This window comes from Gopherus flavomarginatus, chromosome 5 (assembly GCF_025201925.1).
Source record: "Gopherus flavomarginatus isolate rGopFla2 chromosome 5, rGopFla2.mat.asm, whole genome shotgun sequence".
NCBI lineage: Eukaryota > Metazoa > Chordata > Testudines > Testudinidae > Gopherus > Gopherus flavomarginatus.
The window spans coordinates 66267332-66290410 of NC_066621.1; the positions used below are offsets into that span (position 1 = coordinate 66267332).

A 23079-nucleotide genomic window follows, 5' to 3' on the forward strand; every position below is an offset into this window, starting at 1 on the left:
CTGTAGAGTTCCCAGAGTACCTGACATTATAGCACGATATTTGCAGTTGTGTGAAAACAAAAAGTTCAGTAGTAACTAGTGAACTGGATGAAGATTACATTTACAGTTCAACTTTTAGTTCAATAACAATTAGCTCAAATAGATTATCTTCTTAAAACATTTGTGTCTTAAATATTTTAAACATATCTATAATTACCACTGCCCAGCCACTAGAAATCCATCATTTAAATATTAATCTATAAAGATTCTCATATTTTAAAGGGAATATTTTAAGTGTAGAAAAAACTTTAAAGTGTATTTTCAAATGGTTATAAAATGAGAAAAACCCTACAAGATTAGGATCCAACACTGCAAAGTGAGAATATTTTAAAACTAGTTATTCCTTAAACTTACCTGACAAACCTAGCAAATAATTAACACAACTTTTATTTTAAAAATTTCACTTCAACAGAGTCCATAGGAAGGCAAAGAAAACAGATATTTAGGAATGATTTTTAAAGTGACATGCAAAAGTAATAATCAAATCTGTGAGCTAGAACAATAGCAGAGGAGTGGACATGAGGAAGACAAAACAGAAGAAGAATCAGAAATGGAGAAAACAAATAAGGTTTCCTTAAACTCTGCAGACCTTATGAAGGGTTTTAGTGGATCCACATGGAAGCCATTCCTTGTTAGAGTAGCAAAGAAAGCCTCCACAAAAATAAAAAAATGAAAATCCTGAAACAAAAAGCTAAGGCACGTCTATACGAACAGTGCTGCAGCTGTAATAATGCAGCTGCGCTGCTGCAGCATGTCTGGTGAAGACACTCTATGCTGACGGAAGAGAGCTCTCCTGTTGGTATAATAAAACCACCTCTGTGAGCAGCAGAAACTATGTCGGTGGGAGAAGCTCTCCCACCAACATAGCGCTGCGCACACGAGTGGTTATGTCATTGTAACTTATGTAGCTCGGTGGGGTGGTTTATTCACACCCCTGAGCGACATAAATTATGCTGACATAGGCTATATCTACACTACAGCCTAAGACACATATTTCTTCACACCACACTCCTGAAAGCTTATCAAAGTCTTCAATAAGAATGTATTCTGGTGAGGTCAAGAATCCTTGAAAACTTAAGCTCTTTTGGAAAAAGTTAAAAGACATACACCAAATCTGGAAGACATCTATCAACTAACGTATGTATGTCTATTGACAATTTTGAGATCTAATTGAGATTATCTGCTACAGTTATTTACCTTTATCACTGAACTAGTATGAATGCTTGACACATAATTAAAGTGATGCATATTCCCTACCCAAAACTAGAACCACACCTGTATGCCATCTTGGCAGCATCACAAATATGTTGAGTTATGCAGTAGAATATTAGCCTCTGCCCTTTGGTAGTTTGATTGTTGATGTCTGCTTCAGGGTGTGTGTTGGTAATTACTCAGAACAAACATTTGGATTACCTTTAGCATATCTATATCTTCAATCTTCACTACAAATTCATCACGTTCTCTGTACATGCCCTCTCCTCCACTGTCCGTATTCTCCTCATCAGTACATCCTTCTATTGCAACAGCTGCCTGTATTTTTGCTAACTGGTCTGAAGTCACACCATCCTGGTCAGCTATCTTTAGGAGTTCTGCTGAACTTGTTTTCTCCTGAACATTTACCACAGGAGCAGTAGTGTTTGGAGATTCCTGCTTTACAAGAGCAGTGGTGTTGGCAGTAGTAGCAACTGCCATTTTTTCAGTTTCTGAAACAAAAAACAAGCAAGCATCGGTTATATGAATCATCAAGGATCAGCAACATAAAAAGGAAATTATGTTTATTTTATTTACTTTCCCAAACAATACATACAAAAAGCCTCCATTCTATAAGTTAAAATAGTAAAGTTAACTAGACCTAAGTTAAGCCTGTATCTAAAAAATTAAAATAATTAGTATTAACTCTGTATGTTTGCAGGAAACTGATTTTGTTATAGCTATAGCGCATAGACACTATGGTGATACGTGCCTTAGAACACATTGTTATTACACAGAGGACCAACAGGAAAACTCTGTGTTACTCTGTGGAACAAAGCAAATGGCAGACTCTAACCGATTACTATTTTGGATTTTGTTGGCTTCTGCTGATACGCAACTACATCTTCATCATTTTCATCAAATAAAGAAAAAGGAAAGTGGCTGTCATGTATAACACAAAACCTAAATCAAACATGAAAAAGTATTTTCTTGGTGGCACTTCTGGGTCACTCTCATTTTGCATCTTCCAATAAATTAACTGGTGGTTTCAGATTAGATTTTAACATTCTTAACAATCCTATAATACAATTTAGCACAAAGTAGTGCTTTGCAATGAGAATTAATGGTACAAAGTGAAGGAATGAAAAGCACTCCACTTCAGTATGCCACACTTAGTAGAAATTCCCAATTCCTCAAATGATTATTATTCCCTTTCCCCCTCAAGAAAGAAGACCTCTTTAGATATTGTATTACCATCTGCCCTCAAGACATACTTGCTTTAACTCCGTTTTGCTAATCTAACAAAACAATGCAAGCCACAATTTTATTGCTAATATCACACTTAGTGAACTAGCGTCAAAGGTTGGGACGTATCCTTTAAAAACACAAAAAATAAATGTATCATTTCCATGATAAATTTCAAACAATGAGGTACAGGAAAAAGAATATTCTATATAAATCATCATTATAAAATAATCCCAAAACAAGTTAACTGGATATTTAAATTATTGTATCTATATTACAAAAGTGCATATTTAGAAATAGGAGTCATTAAAATAATCACTATTGCCAAATTTGAATAATGTATATGAAAAGAGGTTACAGTGCATGCAGAATAAAATATTTCCTGTCACATGACTGCAAGCATAGTAAATGCACTGGTCCAGTGAAAGCTGCAACACTTATTTAATACAAAAGTTGGTATACAATTATTTTCCAAGTACATCTAGAACTTTTCCAAGAGCAGTAAAATATGAATGAGGTACACTAGTGTTACCATGGTAGAAAGGTATACATATTAATTGTGAATATTTTTACATTTTTATATTGTTGAGTCTAAAAATAAACACATGTACAATTGCACATATATAAGGGAATCAGTACTGACTCTGCATGACCAGCATGTTGCAGAATGTCAATTATTGTTATTTTGGATAAGGTACAAATACTTCTCCTTATAACAGAAGAGGAATTTGGTGGCATACATACGTATTATAATTTTATACAAAATAGTGAAAAGATAGTACAACTATATTTTTAAAACAAAGTATGAAGAAAAAAAGGTTAAAATAAAGCTTCACTTACTTTTCTCAGAACAATGTTCTGAATGTTCAACAAAAGGGAAACTCCTTTTCCACATATGCTCTGTAAAAAGTTCTTAAATGCAATTTTTGATTTAAAAAGATGTACACATTATCTTTGGCTAGAAGTACTAACTGGGAGACTGTCCACACTGCTTTAACATTCAGAAAAAATACTGGCTATTTAAACATTTTAAAAATTCAGTATTTTGCACTGAGAGAAATGAACAAAGCTTTATTTTAAGATGTTTCCTTCCTCTGCTCAAAAACTGAAGTTATAAACTAATCAGTTTAATTAAATATACCCACAAAAGCAAACAAGACAGTTATTCAATCAAAATTGTTTCCTTTGTACTAAATACACAGTACAATAAATCCTTTTGTATTAGGTTGTTATGCCAAATTATTATTTTCTAAATTAAAAATATACTTTTGGGTCACATTAGCTACAGCACATCAATTTACACTTATTTCATTTCAGTAAAAACATCCAGGAATTATTTATAGTGAAAGAATTAAAATAAAATCTTATTTATATTGGCCCTGGTCAGAGTTAATTCGAGCATATGTAAATTTGCACAGAGAAATGCTTTTACTAAGTACATATATTCATCTTCAACAAGATTACTTTTGATAAATACGAACTGTGGAGCAGACTGCTTTAAAATCGTTAAGTAATTTTTCCAATGGCTGGAAGAAGAAGATGGATGATATTTGTAACAGAGTCTCTCTGGAGTGCCAACTTTGCTGGGTGGGGGCTGCTTGCCACACAGAGTTACCACCACAAAGTTAGGCCAGTCCAGGCTCTAGCCCTTTAGGGTATGTCTACATAGCAAAGAACAATCTGTGGCTGGCCCGTGCCGGCTGACTTGGCCTCAAGAGGCTTGGGCTACAGGGCTGTTTCATTGCTGTGTACACTTCCAGGCTAGGACCCTGCAGGGTATTAGGGTCCCAGAGCACCCGAGCCCAGAAGCCTACCCAGCAATGAAACTGCCCCGCAGCCTGAGCCCTGCAAGACCAAGTAGGTTGGCACAGGCCAGTCACCGGTTTTTCTTTGCTGTGTAGACATACCCTTAGTCCTTGCAGTGGGCTGCATCCTTGTAGTCCTGCTTACTTTGTGATGGGCGCGGAAAAGCAAAAGTCCAAATTCAGGAAAGAACAAGCCCCTTCTGGGGTCAACAGAAAGTAAAAAGTTCAGCAGCACCACCTTACTTCAGGAGGGCCTAAGTAGCAACTTTACTGGAGTTCTTACGGCCAGATAGCTGCGTCAGTGTCTCTGTAGCAGGCTTGCCCCGGTGTTTGCTAGACTCCTTGCAGAGCTGGCAGGGTCTCTCTCATGGGGGGTTCCTCCCGCTGCTTCAGGACCACTCCAGACGTTACCTTCTCAGGGCTTCCCCCGGCCGACTGCAGTTTCCTCCTTTTAAAGCCCTCCTCCCTACCATGCATGATTGGCAGGGCTGAGGCTACCTTTGCACACACTGCCTCCCTAGTCCCTTTGCTGTCAGTGCAGGACTTACACACCCTATCATAGTATTACAGAGCAAAAGAGACAAATATTTCACAGCTAGCGAGAAGGAAAGAAGTACTGCTCAAAGTCTGGAGGATAGAGCTGAAATTCAGAGGGATCTTACTGGAGAACTGGGCTATAGGCAACAAAATGAAATTTAACAAAGACAAACGTAAGGTACACTTAGGGGAAAAAAACAAATGCACAAATATAGAATGGAGGATAACTGGTTTGGCAGTAGCACTGCTAAAAAGGATCTGGGAGTTGTGGTGGGTGACAACCTGAACATGCCTCAGCAACGTGATGCTGTTGCAAAAAAAAAAAAAAAAAAAAAAATGCAATTTTAGGTTGCATTAACAGAGGCATAGCCTGTAAGTCCCGGGAGGTGAAAGTATCGCTCCACTTGGTGTTGATTAGGCCTCAGCTGGAGTACTGTGTCCAATTTTGGTAACCAATGTGTAGGAAGGATGTAGAAACTGGAAAGGATCCAGAAGCAAGCAACAATGATCCAAAGGATGGAATGCAAGCCGTATAAGCAAAGGCTGAAGGAACTGGGTATGTTTAGTTTGGAAAAGAGAAGATTAAGCGGGGGGATACATGATAGTGGTCTTCAAATACCTGAAAGGCTGCCATAAAAAAGATGGAGAAAAGTTGTTCTCTCTTGCCTCAGAGGACAGGAAAGGAGGCAATGGGTTCAAACTACAGCATAGCAGATTTAGATTAAATCTCAGGAAAAACTTCCTAAGTGTAAGAACAGTAGGACAATGGAACCTAGGGAGGTTGTGGAAGCTCCTTCACTGGAGATTTTCAAAAGGAGGCTGGAGAGCCATCCATCTTGGATGGTCTAGACCCAACAAATCCTGCATCTTGGCAGAGGGTTAGATTTCATGGCCCTTACGGCCCCTTCCAACCTATGATTCTATGACTCCCAAGACTAGCTATAAGAGATTCTTCAGAGATGCCACATGCGGGCAGAGGTACATTCCAAACACACTGTATTTGAGATATGAAGGTAGCTTATGTGAACAGCAACAAAGAATTTACTGAACTTAACAGATATATGGAAACCCTGGCCCATATTCTTCTAGGAAGCATCCCGGTTAACACAGGGATCTTTATGGATATATTTTTAGCATGGAGCTCCAGGACAACACCCTATTCTAATTCTGTGCACTTAAAGTATCAATACCTTCTTATACAAAGTAATCATCAATATGCTCTAAGCATGTTCTATGTATAAAAAGTTGTTATAAGAGACAAAGTGGCACTGAACTCTAGGTGTCAAAATTCTTTCTGAGATGCATACATTTTTAGTGATAATTAGGTCTCCTAAGCGGTATCCAGTAATTTACAAACTTAATGGATCCACCATTTTCCCTAGTCCCCAAAGATTCATGGCTTGGACATTGTTTTGGGGAAGGTGGTCTGGATACAGTTCCTCTGTGAATAATAAATGCCTCTACTCTTGACTTGGCTAGAGACACTGCTGTTAGATTACTTGAGGCATTCCTTTTCCCAAGGGTCTGTGAGCCAGCTACAGAGAGTTGCCACCAAACTAATGGACGGGTCTGAAAGTTCTACAAATTTGTCTCTGGAGAGCCACAATTGTAGCTGACTGTAAAGTGTGTGGCAGCATTAAATCTCATTTAATATGCATGTAATATTAAAGGGCAGAAGAAACACAAACTGGACAAGCATTCAAAAAGATTGCTTACAGGAAATCAAAAGGAGCCAGAACCACTAAAGTAACTGGGTATTCTTTATGCTGTTATCCTTTAAAGCATTTGGGCAAATGATGATGAAGCGAAGCCTGCTGAGGCAGACCCTGACCTCTGTTAGTAGAATCTGCCCTTTTTGCTTTTTGGAGTCTGATGAGTTCTTCATTGTGAACTTCTGGCCAAGTGTTGCCTGGAAACCCTGTGACTGGCATTTGAAGGTGAAAGCGTGTTTCTCTCCAGATGTTGCAGAGACCCTGAGACCTGAAAGTGATCATGGTGTGCATTGTCTTGCCACTGAACAAATTATGCCCCTCAAAAGGGTAGATCTAGACTTCCGTTGGAAAGTGAGAGAAATCTAGTCACAAAGACCAGCAATATAGTGACTGCAGTCACTGTCTTTGCTAAAACATTAGCAGCATCACAGTCTGCAGGGCAGGTCCAGCACTTGTCAAATCCCAGTTACCACGGTTTTTGCCTCCTATTTATCAATTGCATCACGAAAACATCAAAGTATTTTAAAATGTAGATAAGAAAAGAAAACAGTTTGCTGAAAATACTTTCAGAGGAAGCACTAGTAATTAAAATGTATGATTGCTGACAAGAATTCTACGATATACAGAATAGACACATTAATATTAGCAGAAGAACTATATATAAAATATAAATAGTGCCATCACTGCCATCCCACGTTGCATTAGTTAGGACATTTACCTTTCAAAAATTCTATTTCTCTAAAGTCATCTACTTTGTGCTTAATAGTATAAAGTCTGAACTCCTCCTATTTAGAAAAATATAGATAAAACACATTCTCAGCTGGCGACTGTAAAAATAAATGTTTTTATAAATAACTCTCTTTTATGTAACTCAATCATCACTGAAAGAACATACTCAGTTCCACCAAGGTAAAAACAATATTTTCTGGAAGTAACTCAATTATGTAATCATGATGAAATTTCTTTAAAGACACTGTTGCATTTTTACACTCTTTACTGTCCATGTGATGAAACATTTGGTACTAGACTGTTGAGTTTTACAGGCAAAACCTTATCTACCATTTTGAGTTAGAAAATAATAGAGTTGACATCAGTTTACTAAAATACAAGTTTCTCCATTCCAAGCCAAAATCATCTTTTATACTGAAAAAGAAATATTTAAGGATATATTTTCAAAACATTGTACACGGATTTAGCCACATAACTTCCACTATTGTGGAAAACACTAACTTAGTTAAATCTCAGTTCAATAATTTTAATATTACTCCTAAATTTTAGTGTGACCTAACAAAGCTCTTTTGAAAGACATGTTTATCTAAAACTAAAGATATCTAAATTAAAAAGTAAAGTATATGCAAAATCTACAGAATTATGTCTTTAAAAGTAAACAACTATTTTACCTGATTTGTTTTTTTTGTCAGCAGTATCATCCAAAGCTGATAATGCTGTAGAAATGCTCTTCTGAAGATCGTGGTTACCCCCTACAGAATCATCTTCATCAGAAGAAAATGAAGGCAATGTTTCCAAATTTTTCTTAAGTTCATCATCAACTTTTTTGGTTGGACTTTCACAGGCACCCTCAACAGACAAAGGAGCTGCTGCTGGCTGTGGCTTTGAAGGTGGCTGGGGAACTGGGGCACGGACTATCTGGGTAACTGGCCGCCTAGTCCTGTTAGGCATTCGTACAGCAGGTGCTGAAAACTGTTGCCTGGGCCCAGATTTTAGAAAGTCTAAAAAAGATGCAAGGAATCCGGTTTTGACTTCTGGTTGCTTTTCTTCCACTTCTTTAATTTTTTGCCTCATTCTTTCTTGGTGTTGATAAATATCATAACTTTCAGAAACAGGAGAAGAATATGGTAAACATATGTCAGTTCCTCTTACATTCTGACGTTTGCATTGTCCACTTCGTTTCAGTTGTTTCTGGCTTGCATTGTCATCTTCTGTAGCATTTTTTATTTGGCTTTTTCCTTTACTTTTTTTCTTTTGAAAGTTCCCTTGACTTAAATCTTGGTTCTCTTCTTCAGCTTTGCTACCACTTCCATCTCCTGGTTGTAGCACAGATATTGGTTGCAATGGACCTTTAATCTTGTTACCTACTACAATGCCATCATCACAACCCATATTAAAATCATTATCTGATGTAACGCTCTCTTCACTTAGACTCCGACCACTTGAAACAAATTCTGAGTCTCTAGCATTCAGTGTATCATCAATGGGAACATCATTGTCTTCTTCAGATTCATGACTAATGCTAGGCTGTTTCTTAACTTTGCCAGAACCTTGTTCTTGCTCCTCCTGACTAGGTCCGAGGCCTGAAGAAGTCATTCTAGCTGATATGTTTTGATCAGAAGTTTCCATACGTTGATCAAGGATCACATGTTTTGATTGTATTGTAGACACTGTTGTAAGGTTTATAGTAACTTGGCTTCCATTTAGAGAAATATTATTTATGCTGTGTGGTTTTCCAACTACAGTGGGTGAGGAACTGAAACTAGGAGATATGTGACGTACACCTATTGACTGGAACTGAGATTTGGAATCATCACCATTTTCAACAGATTGAATTTCTTCTTCATGAGATGTGGATTTGGCAAATTCTGATGGTGTGACCCCACATGCTGCTGCTGTTGCTGCTAAGATGTCATCTACATTAGACAATATATTCCTCTCATCACTGAGAAGCATAGACTCTGGAAAACATATCGAACCAAGAGAAACAAACTGATTCTTTGATTCATGTTGATTTGGTTGAGTAAAATGGTCTTTTGATGTCATATGTTGCTGTAGTGGTTTTGAGGACTCAGAAATGTCCATTTTAATAACTTCTGCATTTTGAGGATGAAGCTGTTGCTGAGAATGACCCCCATTACTTTGAATAATGTGATTATCCATTTGAAGGAACTGATGTGCTACCTGCTGAGGACTCTGTATTCGTCGCACATGTGGAGATGCCTTTGCTTGTCCTAAGCCTGACTGCAGTATTGACTGCTGAAGAATTTGTAAGTCACAGGCAGATTCCAGAAGTACTTGTGCATTAGGCAAACATAGTTGATTGCCATGCCTCAAGGCATGAGCTTGAATCTGTGATGATGTGCTAATGACTTGGCCCTGCTGTTCTTGGGCCTTAGTTTCATGTACCTTATGCATAAGAGAATGCTGCTGGTTTAGTTCTTTAGCATTTACACTTACTTGTGTTGTCTGCATTAAATTAGCTGCCTTTTTAATATCATGGCTTATTACATTAGTGATATGGCCAATCTGCTGAGTAAGCTGTGCCATAGAACCAACCATCCTCTCGTCTTTTTTTGACCCTTGAAGAGTAAGCCCAACGACTTGATCTTCAAGACGAGAATTACTTCTGATTACACTTTGAGAATATCTGTCATCTGCCTTTGAGACCCTATAGGCAGCGTCCTGAGCATTAATTTCACTATCAGTTAGCCTTTGGGTAGAGGATTCAAGAGAAGCTTGCTGTTGTAATGCCTGTAAATCTTGCATTGACAATTCATCTTCCTGTTTTGATGAAGCATACAAGTTAGAGTCAGATTTCCTTTTAACATATGTTTTTGTATCTGAGGAAGATCTATTGTTCTGCAGTGTCTGTGAATGAGCTGGGGATGCAAAAGTAGGAGACTGAACAGCTGTCAAAAACTTTTGAGACTGTGGAGAAGATGATTCTTGTGTCTGAGAATTCTGAGAAGAACGTAAAGAAATATAGTTCTGGTTTGGGCTTGAGGCTGACAAATTTTGAATACGAGGGGAGGAAGAAAATGGAAGAGAAGGTGAAGTTAATGTTAAAGATTGCCCTGATGTATAACTTTCTGAAGGACTAACAGCTGACAAAACCTGTGATTGAGATGAATAACTAACCTGTGATTGGTTAACGGGAGATAAACCCTGAGAGTGATTAGAAGAATAACTCTGAGATTGGCTAACTGAAGAAAGATCCCTTGTCTGACCAGAGTAGTTCTCATTTGGAACTGAAGTTAATACCTGTTGATCTGCAGAGTAACTTAGTGTTGTCTGACTATCAGAAGTTATAGTTTGCGACTGCCCAGAAAAAGTCAGTGTTTTATATAATGAGGGCAGTTTCTCAACCTTGCTAGATGAGAAAACTTGTGAATGACTGACAGATGGCATATTCTGTGACTGTGTGGAAACATAGTTTTGGGATTGGCTGACTGACAACAGACTTGGCAGCTGTGCTGTAGAATAGATTTGTGCTTGGCCTGCTATTACTGAACTCTGGTTTTGTGCAGTTTTGGAATAGCTTTGTGTCTGCACAGGAGAGACTACATTTTGAGGTTTGGGTGTCTTTGTTGACCTTGATAGCTGCTTTGTAGAACAGTTTTTTGCTTTTGCTGTAGAAGTAGATGGGAAACCAGGTGATGGAATTGCAGATGTATAGGACTGAGCAAGTTCCACTGAGACTTGAGAGGTCTTCTGTTGTGATCCTCCATTGCTCACCTGAGTAGCATCTCCAACTGGACTGCAGGGCAGTGCTGACTGCCTGGATGTATCCTGAAAATTAACTCCACTTGTACTTGATAAATAACTGTGTAAGGAATGCTGTGAACCAGTCAGTTGTGCCTGAACAGACTGTGTACTTGAAGGCCGCTGATGGTGTTTAATAACACTACATTCTCGCTGAAGTGCTCTATCAATGGAGGCAGTAGAACCAGAAAAGACAGATGTGCTATATGCCTGAGAAGCCTGCTGAGCTCCTCCAAGTGTTGAAGGCAACAAACTAAACTGAGGTTGCAAGAGATGGGGTGCGGACTCTTGAGCAGAACGGTACGTTGATGACTGAGGTGGTATGCTGGTACTTAAAACAGAGCTGCCTAAGCGCTCAAATGTCAAAGCAGTTGGAACTGTGCCTTGTGATGTCTTGATTTGCAATAAAGGGTCATGAGCAGTTAAAAGACCATTTGATGTAGCACTGAATGTTGCATCTTGAAGTGTGAGAGATGGAGTAGTAGCAAAGTTTCTACTACTGAAAGAATTGGGATGCTGATAAGCTGATAATGCAGATGTTGGTGGAAATGTTCCAGAGGTTGGCAATGCTCCAGTAACAAATAGTTCTGTTGCTGCTGAGGAATGCATACCTGGGGAGGAAAAAAAAAGTGTAAAGAAACTTTATAAGTAATAATATTTTGAACTTCCATGGCTCATTTTATTGTACAATCTCAAAGCCCTTTACAAGTGTAAATACAGACTCAACACTGCTGTGAAGGAAATAAGTAGTGTTATTCTTCGATTTAAGCAAAAATACATCACAAAATGTTTACTTGCACACCTATGAATATAAAAGGACACATTTTTGGAGTCTGTTTTTCAAACTGGGCCTCCATTTTTGCAGGCATAATGAACTCTACACTGCAGTTAATTGCCAAGAATAAGCACAAACTGAAATTATGTATTGTTGGTGCAAAATGTGCCAAAAAAAAAATAGAAAAAAAAAAAAGAGAGCCCTGTTTGAAACCTCAGGCACCTTTATATTTATTTTTATCTATTTAGTTGCTTTGATTTTAATCTATATGAAACGTCACATATCCACAACTCTTAATATACATTAAAATACACCATAGGAGTTAAAAAACACGTATCAAAGCAGTAGCACTTTTCTTACTCTTTCTCTCCCCAGCCTAACACACCTCATATAATTATCAGACAACAGAACACAACGGCTTAAGGAAGCTATAGAACACTTCTTTCAGTAATGTACAGATTTCATTAAGTGATGGTCACTCATGAATGCCTGGGCTAAAAGGAAAAAAATGTCTGTTACTGTGAAAAAAATTTACATTGCACTCCTAAAAGATGCAATTTTATAAATCTATATCAAAACATTTATTGAATTGGAGTTCTGTCAACAGTTTTTACAACTTATTTTCTGAGAAACTGCATTTATTTTGCTGCATGTATACTTTTAAAAGGAGGTTTTGCTCTGAGGGGTGGAAAAGAAATGCATTTATATTACAATTGTATGTATAAAATGGAATAAAAGCATCCATGACATCCACACTATGAGTATCAGATCAAAATGTCTGACATTCACTACTTGCAGCCTTGCTTTGCTGCACCATCCTTAGCTGATAAAAAAAAAAAAAAAAAAAAATCAATGGAATATAAATTCTGTATTACTTGAATTATAATACAAGAATTATCTTATTAGATTTAAGCCTAGATACAATCATATTATTCAATGACTTCTTGCACTTCAATAGCATTTCCCATCCCAGCTCAAAGAGCTTTACCAACAGTGGATATTAAGATTCACAACGTCCCAGAGTAAGAAATTATTATGATCCCTATTTTAGAGATGGTAAACAGAAGCATTGAATAGTTAAGTGATTTGCCCAAAGTCTTACACGAAGCTAAGGAAAAGCTAGAGAACCTTGGTTCTATTCCTCACTTCCAGTCCATATCCACAAAACTATCCTTCCATTAACAAATAATGAAAGCCCTCAAATAGATTTATATAATCTTACATTTAAAAATATATGCAATTAGTCAATTAATCTCTGGAGCCCTACCCTGCTGCTATTGAAAGTTAAATGCAGTGTTCTTACTGACTTTCATGGGAACCAGATTGGGCATAGGGCAGTGATTCATATAGTTCAACTTTCAGTTCAGTGGCTGAGGGGAAAAAAAATAGCTTTTTAGCTTTGAACTACTATTTGAGAATAAGTAAAATCCTCACAAAGAAGAATTTCAGTTTTGACACAATTACCTCAGCAAATAAATTCCATTAAAATAATTTAAAATATTTCAGTTGTTTCATGTTTTATAGCTGCAGCAGGGCACCATTACAGTTTAATCGCAAAACTGCTTAGACAGCATCAACTGAGGCAGCTCAAGAGGGCATTTCGATGGCCTTTCAGTTCAACAGAAATTAAACCCTTATAATAAAAAGAGAAGCATTTTAGCACCAATTTAAAATTTGCAAGCTGTACAAACAAATATTTTATATACTATTGGTAAATATATCTATATGGATGCAGTAAATAGAAATTTTAAGTAACATTCAAACACCAGTCAGATTCTCCCAAGCACAGAAATATTTATTGCCATAGAGGCAGAAGGACTACTGTATTAAAAAACAAAACAAACAAACAAAACCAAAAAAAACCCCACGGTTACCTACCTTCTTGTAACACTTCTTCAGGATGTGTTGTTCACGTCCATTCCAAGTAGGTGTGCACGTGCCACGTGCAGTTGTCAGAAGGTTTTTCCCCTAGTGGTACCCATTGGGTCAGCTGTGGAGGCCCCTGACGTGGCACCTTCACACCGGTATATATAGGTCCCTGCCACCAGCCACCTCTTCAGTTCCTTCTTGCCAGATACTCCGACAGAGGGGAGGCAGGTGGGTCTTGGAATGGACATGAGCAGCACATCTAGAAAAACAATAGTTACAAGAAGGTAAGTAACCGTTTTTTCTTCTTCAAGTGCTTGCTCACGTCGATTCCAAGTAGGTGACTCCCAAGTATTTCCTAGGAGGAGGGGTCAGAGTTCATGGAATTGCTGATTGAAGCACCACGCTGCTGACTGCTGCATCTTCCCTGGCATGCTGGGTAATGAGAGGTGAAAATGTGAATTGATGATCACGTCGCTGCCCTGCAGCTCTCCTGGATCGGGACCTGGGCCAGGTATGCCACCAAAGACGTCTGCGCCCTTGTAGAATGTGCTGTTAGTGCTAGGGCAGGTATCTTTGCCAAATCATAACATGCCCTGATACAGGACAAGATCCACGATGAAATTCTTTGAGAAGACATCCTATCAGCTACTGCCACAAACAACTGAATTGACTTATGAAACGGCTTTGGGTGCTCGATATAAAAGGCCAATGCTCGCCTATGTCCAAGGACTGGAGTCTTTGCTCCTGACTGTTAGCGTGTGGCTTAGGGTAAAAGACTGGGAGAAAAATGTCCTGATTGGCACAAAACAGAAACAACCTTTGGGAGAAAGGCTGGGTGAGGCCTAAGCTGCACCTTGTCTTTATAAAAAATGGTGTAAGGAGGGTCAGAAGTTAAGGTCTTAAGCTCAGACACTCTCCTAGTTAATGTTATTGCGACCAGGAATGCCACTTTCCATGACAGATAGAATAACAAGCAAGTCACTAGGGGCTTGAAGGGGGGCCCTATTAGTCTTGAAAGAACCAGACTGAAGTCCCAAACCAGGATCAGCTGCCTAACTTGTGGGTATAATCTGTCAAGACCTTTAAGAAACTGACCCAACATCAGGTTGGAGAAGACTGATTGGCCAGCCACTCCTGGGTCGAATGCTGAAATGGCAGCTAGGTCAATCCTTATTGATGAGACCGACAGGCCCTGCTTCTTTAAATGCAGCAGACAGTCTAAGATGAGAGGTATCAATGTCTGCAATGAAAGGGTACGGGCCTGCAAACACCAGACTGAGAATCTTTCCCACTTGGCCAGGTAGGCGGCCCTGGTGGAGGGTTTCCTGCTGCTAAGGAGAACCTCCTTAATGGGATCGGAGCACATTAGTTCTACTTGGTTTAACCAGGAAGCTTCCAAGCTGTAATGTGGAGAGACTCAAGGCTGGAACACTGGAGACGGTTGTGGTCTTGAGTGATCAGGTCCGGAAGGGCAATGAGATTGGGGTATCCACCGACAGCTCCAGGAGCATGGTATACCAGTCCTGGAGAGGCCTAGCTGGCGCTATCAGTATGACTGTGGCCCTCTCCCTGCTGAACTTGAGCAGAATCTTGTGGATGAGCGGGAAAGGCAGGAGCACATACAGCAGGTGGTCCATCCAAGGAAGGAGGAATGCGTCCACGAGGGAGCCCAGGTTGTGATTCTGGAAGGAACAGAACTGCAGGCAGTGCCTGTTGGTTTTTGTAGTGAACAGGTCAATCTGGGGAACTCCCTGCTTTTGGAAAATGCTATTCACCATATCTGGGTGAATGGACCACTTGTGGTTGTGGAATGATCTGCTGAATTGGAGAGAATATCCCACTTCGATTTGAGGTTATCTGGGTTGAAGCATGACAGACGATTCACAAAACAGGGCGAAAGGTCCAGTGAGTGGACTGGTGTGTTGCCCCAGGTGCGCCATCAAAAGGCTTGCTTAAAGCCTTATGACTGCCTCGCCGAGCCCTGGCCTTGATTGGGCAGTGGATGGTGATGAGCTTACGCCTACCATGCCTGCCCCACTTCCCGGAAAAGTCCTGCCTAGGCTGGGGAAGGTAGAAGTGCTGAGGGGGTTGGGGCTTAATGTGTTTCTTCTGGGTGGCAGGGGTATGCAGACCCAACAATTTCAATGTTTCCGATGAATCCTTTAGGCTATGGAGCCTGGAATCTGTCTACTCAGAAAACAGCCCCATGCCGTCAAAGGGCAAGTCTTCAATTGTTTGTTGGACCTCTGGGGGAAAGCCCAACATCTGGAGCCATAAGCTCTTCCTCATGGCTATGGCGGAGGATATGGTTCGTGTGGCAGAGTCTGCAGCATCCGTAGTCAAGAGGGACAGGAAAGTAGTTGGGTAAGTACAAGGAGGAGCTAATGAGGAACAGTTAAACCATACTTTTTAGGTGACAAATCTGAGGAACTGTCCCAGATTGAGGAGTCGGTAGAGGAGGTTTTGGCAAAAATTGATAAATTAAACAATAGTAAGTCACCAGACCAGATGGTATTCACCAATACTTCTGAAGGAACTCAAATATGAAATTGCAGAATTACTAACTATGGCATGTAAGCTATTGCTTAAATCAGCCTCTTTACTAGATGACTGGAAGATAGCTAATGTAATGCCAATTTTTAAAAAAGGTTCCAGGGGTGATCCTAGCAATTATAAGCCGGTAAGCCTAACTTCAGTACCAGGAAAACTGGTTGAAACTATAGTAGAGAACAGAATTATCAGACACACAGGTGGACACAATATGGTGGGGAAGCATCTACATGGCTTTTGTAAAGGGAAATGATGCCTCACCAACCTATTAGAATTGTTTGTGGGGGTCAACAAGCACGTGGACAAGGATGATTCAGTGAATATAGCTGAACAAGGTCCCTTACCAAAGACTCTTTGGCAAAATAAGCAGTCATGGGATAAGAGGAAAGATCCTCTCATGGATCAGTAGCTGGTTAAAATATAGGAAACAAGGGCTAGGAATAAATGGTCAGTTTTCACAGTGGAGAAAGGTAAATAATGGGTCCCCCAAGGATCTGTACTAGATCACTGCTGTTCAACATATTCATAAATGATCTAGAAAAAGGAGTAAATGGTGAGGAGGCAAAGTTTGCAGAGGATACAAAATTACACAAGATAGTTAAAGTCCAATGCTGACAGCGAAGAGTTACAAAGAGAACTCACTAAAGGCAGTAACTGGCAACAAAATGACAGATGGCATTCAGGGTTGAACAGTGCAAAATAATGCACCTTGGAAAACATAATCCCAACTATGTCTAATGATGCGGACTAAATTAGTTGTTACCACTCAAGAAAGAGACCTGGGTGTCATCATGGAGATTCTCTGAAAACATCCATTCAGTGTGCAACGGCAGTCAAATGAGCTAACAAAATGTCAGCAACCACTAGGAAAGGGATAGATCAGGGGTTGGCAACCTTTCAGAAGTGGTGTGCCGAGTCTTCATTTATTCACTCTAATTTAAGGTTTCGCGTGCCGCTAATACATTTTAATGTTTTTTAGAAGGTCTCTCTCTACAAGTCTATATATTATATAACTAAACTAGTGTTGTATTGTAAAATAAACAAGGTTTTCAAAATGTTTAAGAAGCTTCATTTAAAATTAAATTAAAATGTTGATCTTACGCCACCGACCCACTCAGCCCGCTGCTGGTCTAGGGTTCTGTTCACCTAGGCCGGCAGTGGGCTAAGTGGGGCCTGCGGCCGGAACCCCAGCTGGGAAGGGTCTGGCAGCCAGAACCCCAGACCGGCAACGGGCTGTGTGGGGCTGGTGGCCGGGACCCCAGATCGGCAGTGGGCTGAGCGGCTCAGCTCACTGCCGCTCAGGGGTTCCATCCTCCGGCTCCTGCCAGCCGGGATCCCAGCTGCCAGACCCCTCAGCCGGGTGCCGGTCTGGGGTCCCAGCCCTGCCCATATACAGTGGGTACCTACCTTCTCCCTGGTTCTGGCCCATTCTCTTCCTCTCTCTGCACTGAGCTGAGAGTTGGAGTGGACCGAGCACAGGGCTGGCGGTGAAGGGTTTGGCCAGGAGCTAAAATGAAGGAGGGGGCTCAGGGTTGGGGTAGGAGGTTTGGGTGTGGGGGCACTTACCTGGGCAGCTCCCATGTGGTGTGAGGGGTGCAGGTGGGAATATGAGTGAGGGTGCAGGGGCTCCCGTTTGGTGCTCAGAGTGGGGGTGGGGATGTGCAGGGTGCATAGGATGTGGGGGGGGTGGGGATGTGGGGGTGCAAGAGTCAGAGCAGAGGGCTAGGGGCATGTGAGGGGGGTGCAGGTGTCAGGGTAGGGGGGGCTGGGTATGTGTGGGGGTGCCAGTCAGGGCTGGGGTCATGGGGGGAGTCAAGGAGTCAACAGAGGGCTGGGTGGTACAGGGCTCAGGGCAGGGGCCTGGGGGTGTGTGGGGGTGCAGGTCTCAGGGCAGAGGGCTGAGTGTGTCGGGGGGGGAAGGGGATCAGGGCTCAGGGCAGAGGGTGGAGTGACTGCACCCCCCAGAACACCCAACCCCCCCTGCTCCTTGTCCCGACTACTCCCTCCTGGGACCCCACCCCCTATCTAAGCCTCCCTGGCCCTTATCTCCTGACTGCCCCCCTTAGGGCCCTACCCCCTACCTGTCCCCTGACTGCCCCAACCCTTATCCACATCCCTACACCCAGACAGACCCCCTGGACTCCCATGCCTAATCGCTCCCTGCCCCCTGACAGGATCCCCAGAACTCTGGACCCATACAACCACCCCACCCGCTCCCTGCCTGCCCCAACCCCTCTCCACACCCCTACCTCCTGGCAATCCCCCCAGAACTCCCAACTCATCCAACTCCCCCAGCTAATTGTCTCCTGACCACCCTCTCCAGAGACCCCCCCATCCTAACTGCTCCCCCAGAACCCTCTTTGCTCCCTGTCCCCTGACTGCCCTGACCCCATCCACCCCCTAAACAGACCCCGGGACTCATATGCCCCATCTAACCCCCCTGCTCCCTGACTGCCCCCTGCAGAGACCCTCACCCCTAACCACCCCCCAGTATACCAGCCCCCCATCCTGCTCCCTGTCCCTTGACTGCCCGGAGCCGGCCTCCTTACCATGAGGCTCCTCGCTCATCCGGAGCCCTGCCGCCGCCACCACCACCACTGCTGCCACCCCCCCGCGTGCAGCCCTGCTCCACCCCGCCCCTCAGAGCTCTGTGCGCGCGGCAGGAGGGCTCTGGGTGAGCGGGGAGCATCTTTCCCTCCCCACGGAGCCAAACGCTGCCCCACGGGAGCGCGCAGCCCCAGCCCCCCAGAGCTCTGCATGGGCAGCGGCAGGGCTCTGGAGGAAGGCGGGGGAGGGGCCAGCGGCTTGCTGCGCTAGGCCAGCGCTCCGGCGCGGGACCGTGGACCCCGCGGCTTGCCATGTTGGCAAGATTTTTAACAACACGTGGAGTTCCAGCAGGCAGCCGTGTGCCATTAAAAATTGGCTCGTGTGCCATCTTTGGCACGCATGCCATAGGTTGCCGACCCCTGGGATAGATAATAAGACAGATAATATCATCTTCGTGTCACTATATAAATTCATGATATGCCAATGTCTTTAATACTGCATGAAATTCTGGGGCATCCCATCTGGAAAGAGATATACTAGAACTGGAAAAGGTACAGAGAAAAGCAACAAAAATTATTAGGGGTATGGAAGCTGTTCCATATGAGAAAAACTTAAAGGCTGGGACTGTTCAGTTTAGAAAAGAGATGACTAAAGGGGGCTATGAGTGGTATGGAGAAAGTAAATAAGGAACTAGGAACTGTTATTTGCCCCTTCACATAACACAGCACAGGAACTAGTGGGTCACCCACTGAAATTAACAGGCAGCAGGTATCAAACAAAAAGAACAACTTCACACAACGCACAGTCAACCTCTGAAACTTGTTGCCAGGGGATGTTGTGAAGGCCAATAGTATAAACTGGATTTAAATAAGAATTAGATAAATTCAAAGAGAATATAGGGCCATCAATGGCTATTAACCAAGATGGTCACAGATGCAATTCCATGCTTCGGGTTTCCCTCAATCTCCAACTGCCAGAATCTGGGAATGGACAACATGGAATGCATCACTCAAAACTGCCCTGTTCAGCTCATTCCTTCTGAAACTTCTGGGGTTGGCCACAATCAGAATACAGGATACTGGACTAGGTGGACTGTTGGTCTGACCATACTTGTTTTGCCAATTTTGAAAATTTGAATGAAAAGGTTGGCTTGGGTTATAATAGTGCAAAATAAAATGGAGGTGGAAGATGTGCATTTTTTCATAATTGCAAAATTCAGAAGTGGCTGAGAAGCCTTTTTTTTTTAACTCAGGAAATATTCACTACTGGGCTAACACCAATATGAAAAAAATTGTTTCAAGAGGCAATTTTTTCACAAAAGTTAAGAATAATGAAGAGGGGAGTTTAAGAAAGAATTCTCATCTCAGTCTTATTTATTACATCACCACAACTCTCTTTTAAATACATACACACATATATAATAATTTACAAATGTGCTAAAGATTAAGAAAACATCACCTGTCTGCCATGATGGAGCCCTGAATTGTGGTAAAAGGGTAGCTCCTGAAGCAGCAGCCTGAGCAGTGCGAGACTCAATTGCAGAGAGAAAGTTCATAACTGAAGTTTCTTTAGTGTTACTTCCAGCACTGTGCATACTAGTATCAAATATTCCAGAAAGACCTTGGAAAAAAACAAATATCCAAATCACAATGAATTCCTATTACAAATTTAAGAGCAAGCCACAGTCAGAGATATCACTGCTACCCAAACACTACAAAGCCTTTTACTTTGTTTAAAAAAACACATTTGTGTATGAAATGTTAACACTTGCTGTTAAAAAACTACAATAAATTTGTTCAAAATTTTAATTTACTAGTAGTCAGCCATATATTAAAACACTATACTATAACTCAATCTATGCCAGTAAGAAGAAAAGTTAACCAGTTTTAAGTTTGATACACATTTCCCTCTCCTCCAGGTTTTGGCCCACTGTTCTTTTTGTGAAGTCTTCTTCTTTCATATGCAACACAAGTTGATATCTAGATTGCAGAACACAGGCTCACATTTTTATGACGTGATGACCAATGAGGTTTCATCATTTACTTATAAGTCATTCACTATTACCACATTTTAAAGCTACATTTTTAGCTAGCATTTAATACTACACCATAAGGTTGCACAAACTAGTAAGAACAATTGTGTGTCCAAACTTGCATGAATTAGGCTTCTAAGTATCTGATTTGCACAAAAATTGTTGGCACAATTTCAGCAGCTGGCTTTGGAGACCAACTGAATATTTGACTCTTACGTGTAGAATAGGTTAACACTTGTATACTTATTGAACTTACAGTCATTGAAAATTTGATGCTCAATATCTGAAAGAAAAAAACTCAGCACTTTTTTCTTTTTAATTTAACTCTCATAGAACTAGTAAGTCAGATAGTGAACTTCCTAGTTACCTTCCCTATTGTGCACTCATGACAAACTCATGGTTGAAGGCTCAGTAAATTGCTGAAATAGTAAATTCACTCTTGAAATAGCCTTTGCCACACCTTGCATTACAGGCTCCTTAGAACCATATAATTAATCAGTATAAAGATGTAGTATTTAACAGAGCAGTTATTTAAATTGATTTTCATACAATAGACATTTACCAGTAGGATGGTGGGTGGTAGCATATCCTGGAAGCTGATGAGAAGCTGCATATGTCTGTCTGTGAAGAAGATCCGTTTCCGAGTGTGATGGATGTCCTCCTCCATAGCTTAAGCTAAACGAAGAAATTAAATGTGGGAAACAAAACACACAACCAAAGAAACAAATTGATGAAACTCTGACAAGAAGCCAAAGAAGTTATATAAAGGAAAAATATCAAGGCTCGATATTTGTGTTTGAGCAAAGACTTGACAAGAAGTGTAGGGTAATTAAAAATTGGTATTACATGAACCAGCTGGCCACATGAAAGCTTGGATTCACAACAACAAAAAACCTACATTGCATTAACTTGAGAAAAAAGTGATATTTGCTTAGTTTAGTGATGGCAAGGAGTATACATTTTTTGAAATTTACTGCTTCGTTATCTGCATTAGTGGGCCACTACCTATACGTGAGTCATTACATCATAATATGTCAATTTCTTGCTCAATTTAAACTCATTTGTGTAAGTTGAATATTATTTTAAATACAAATATGTTAAAATGGCTAAACTGTAGCAAGAAGGAAAGAACATTTAAAAGGTTTTGTTTATTACTAGAATAAAACAGAAAAAGACAAAACTGATAGCAATAGCAAGTGGCAATATGGCCCCAAAAACCTCATTATTTTGGGCCTCCTTAAATATAATTAAATAAAAATTGTAGATCATGTTTAACTTTTATAATGTCATTTGAATTATCAAGCAGTTTTATCATTTTTATTGCCAGCAAAAGTGCATAAGTGATACAAACAGTTAAAATACACTATGTCTAGATCTTTGCCAATATCAATAATGCCAATACATAAAATAAACTAAGAAAAGCAACAAACTAATGATAACCAATCAGAAAAGCAGATAATTGGTGGGGGGCCGAAATTACTTTCAAGCTTCTAGAGGCTCAGTTCTGCAGGAGCAACAGGAACACTGAGTCATCAATGGACTTCTGACCATGGTGCAATATGATCAGGTTCAAGCATTCAGAAGTTATGAGTCAGAACCAAAAAACCCATGAGATTATTTTAAAATATATCATGATTTTTAAGCCAATAAATTATAGCTTTTTCATTTGCCTTCTAGATGTTGAGCCTTTAGGGGACAACTGCCTGAACCTGTGTATGTCTGATTATTTCAAGCATAAAATTCAATGTTAAACTCATGCCCCCCCGTCCCCTCAAAAAAAAAAAAAGGCAGGCCTCCCTGGAGGCTGCTGAAAAAGGGACTCCACTAACCCTCTGCTATCCCCTGGAATGTGAAGGCAGCCACTTTGTATAAGGGAAAAACTGAGCGTTTGATGCAGCAATCATGACATCATGGGAAACTTTCAAAAAGTTACCAAATATTGCAAGAATTGGCAACTCTGTGAGCTTTGTTCCTTTGTTTTCACTAAAGACAAGAGCAAACAGTGTATAGATTTGGTAGGTCAGCAACAACACTGTGCCCACTACACAACATGAGGCACTGAGCACCTTCCTGTGAGGGATATTGTTTTATTAGAATTTCCAGGCACACTTCTGTCATACCTGGCCCTTGTGATTGTGTCAGTTCTCAGTTTTTCTTCCAAATGCAGTGCTTAAGCACTCTCTTGTAGCCACCATTCCAGGCTGCCAAAAAGAGTAACTAGGGAATCATGGTGGGTGAGGTAATATCTTTTATTGGACCAGCTTCTGTTTGTGAGAGAGACCA

The 23079-nt window shown here is 40.8% G+C and overlaps 1 protein-coding gene across 7 annotated transcripts in view; it reads right to left on the reverse strand.

Annotated features, from left to right (window-relative positions):
- The window catches only part of QSER1 (glutamine and serine rich 1), a 78207-nt gene that overhangs the window by 30898 nt on the left and 24230 nt on the right, over positions 1-23079 (reverse strand). For 3 of the 7 annotated variants that reach the window (XM_050954995.1, XM_050954998.1, XM_050954996.1), the window contains exons 1-5: positions 22917-23015; positions 21359-21471; positions 20223-20384; positions 7930-11634; positions 1453-1742 (exon numbers count right to left, since the gene is read on the reverse strand). In XM_050954995.1, the coding sequence (XP_050810952.1) occupies positions 1453-1742; positions 7930-11634; positions 20223-20358 (4131 nt within the window). In that variant the 5' untranslated portion in view covers positions 20359-20384; positions 21359-21471; positions 22917-23015. Of the gene's footprint in view, positions 1-1452; positions 1743-7929; positions 11635-20222; positions 20385-21358; positions 21472-22916; positions 23016-23079 lie in introns of those variants that run through there. The other 4 variants (XM_050954994.1, XM_050954993.1, XM_050954992.1 and 1 more) reach the window with 2 other exon arrangements.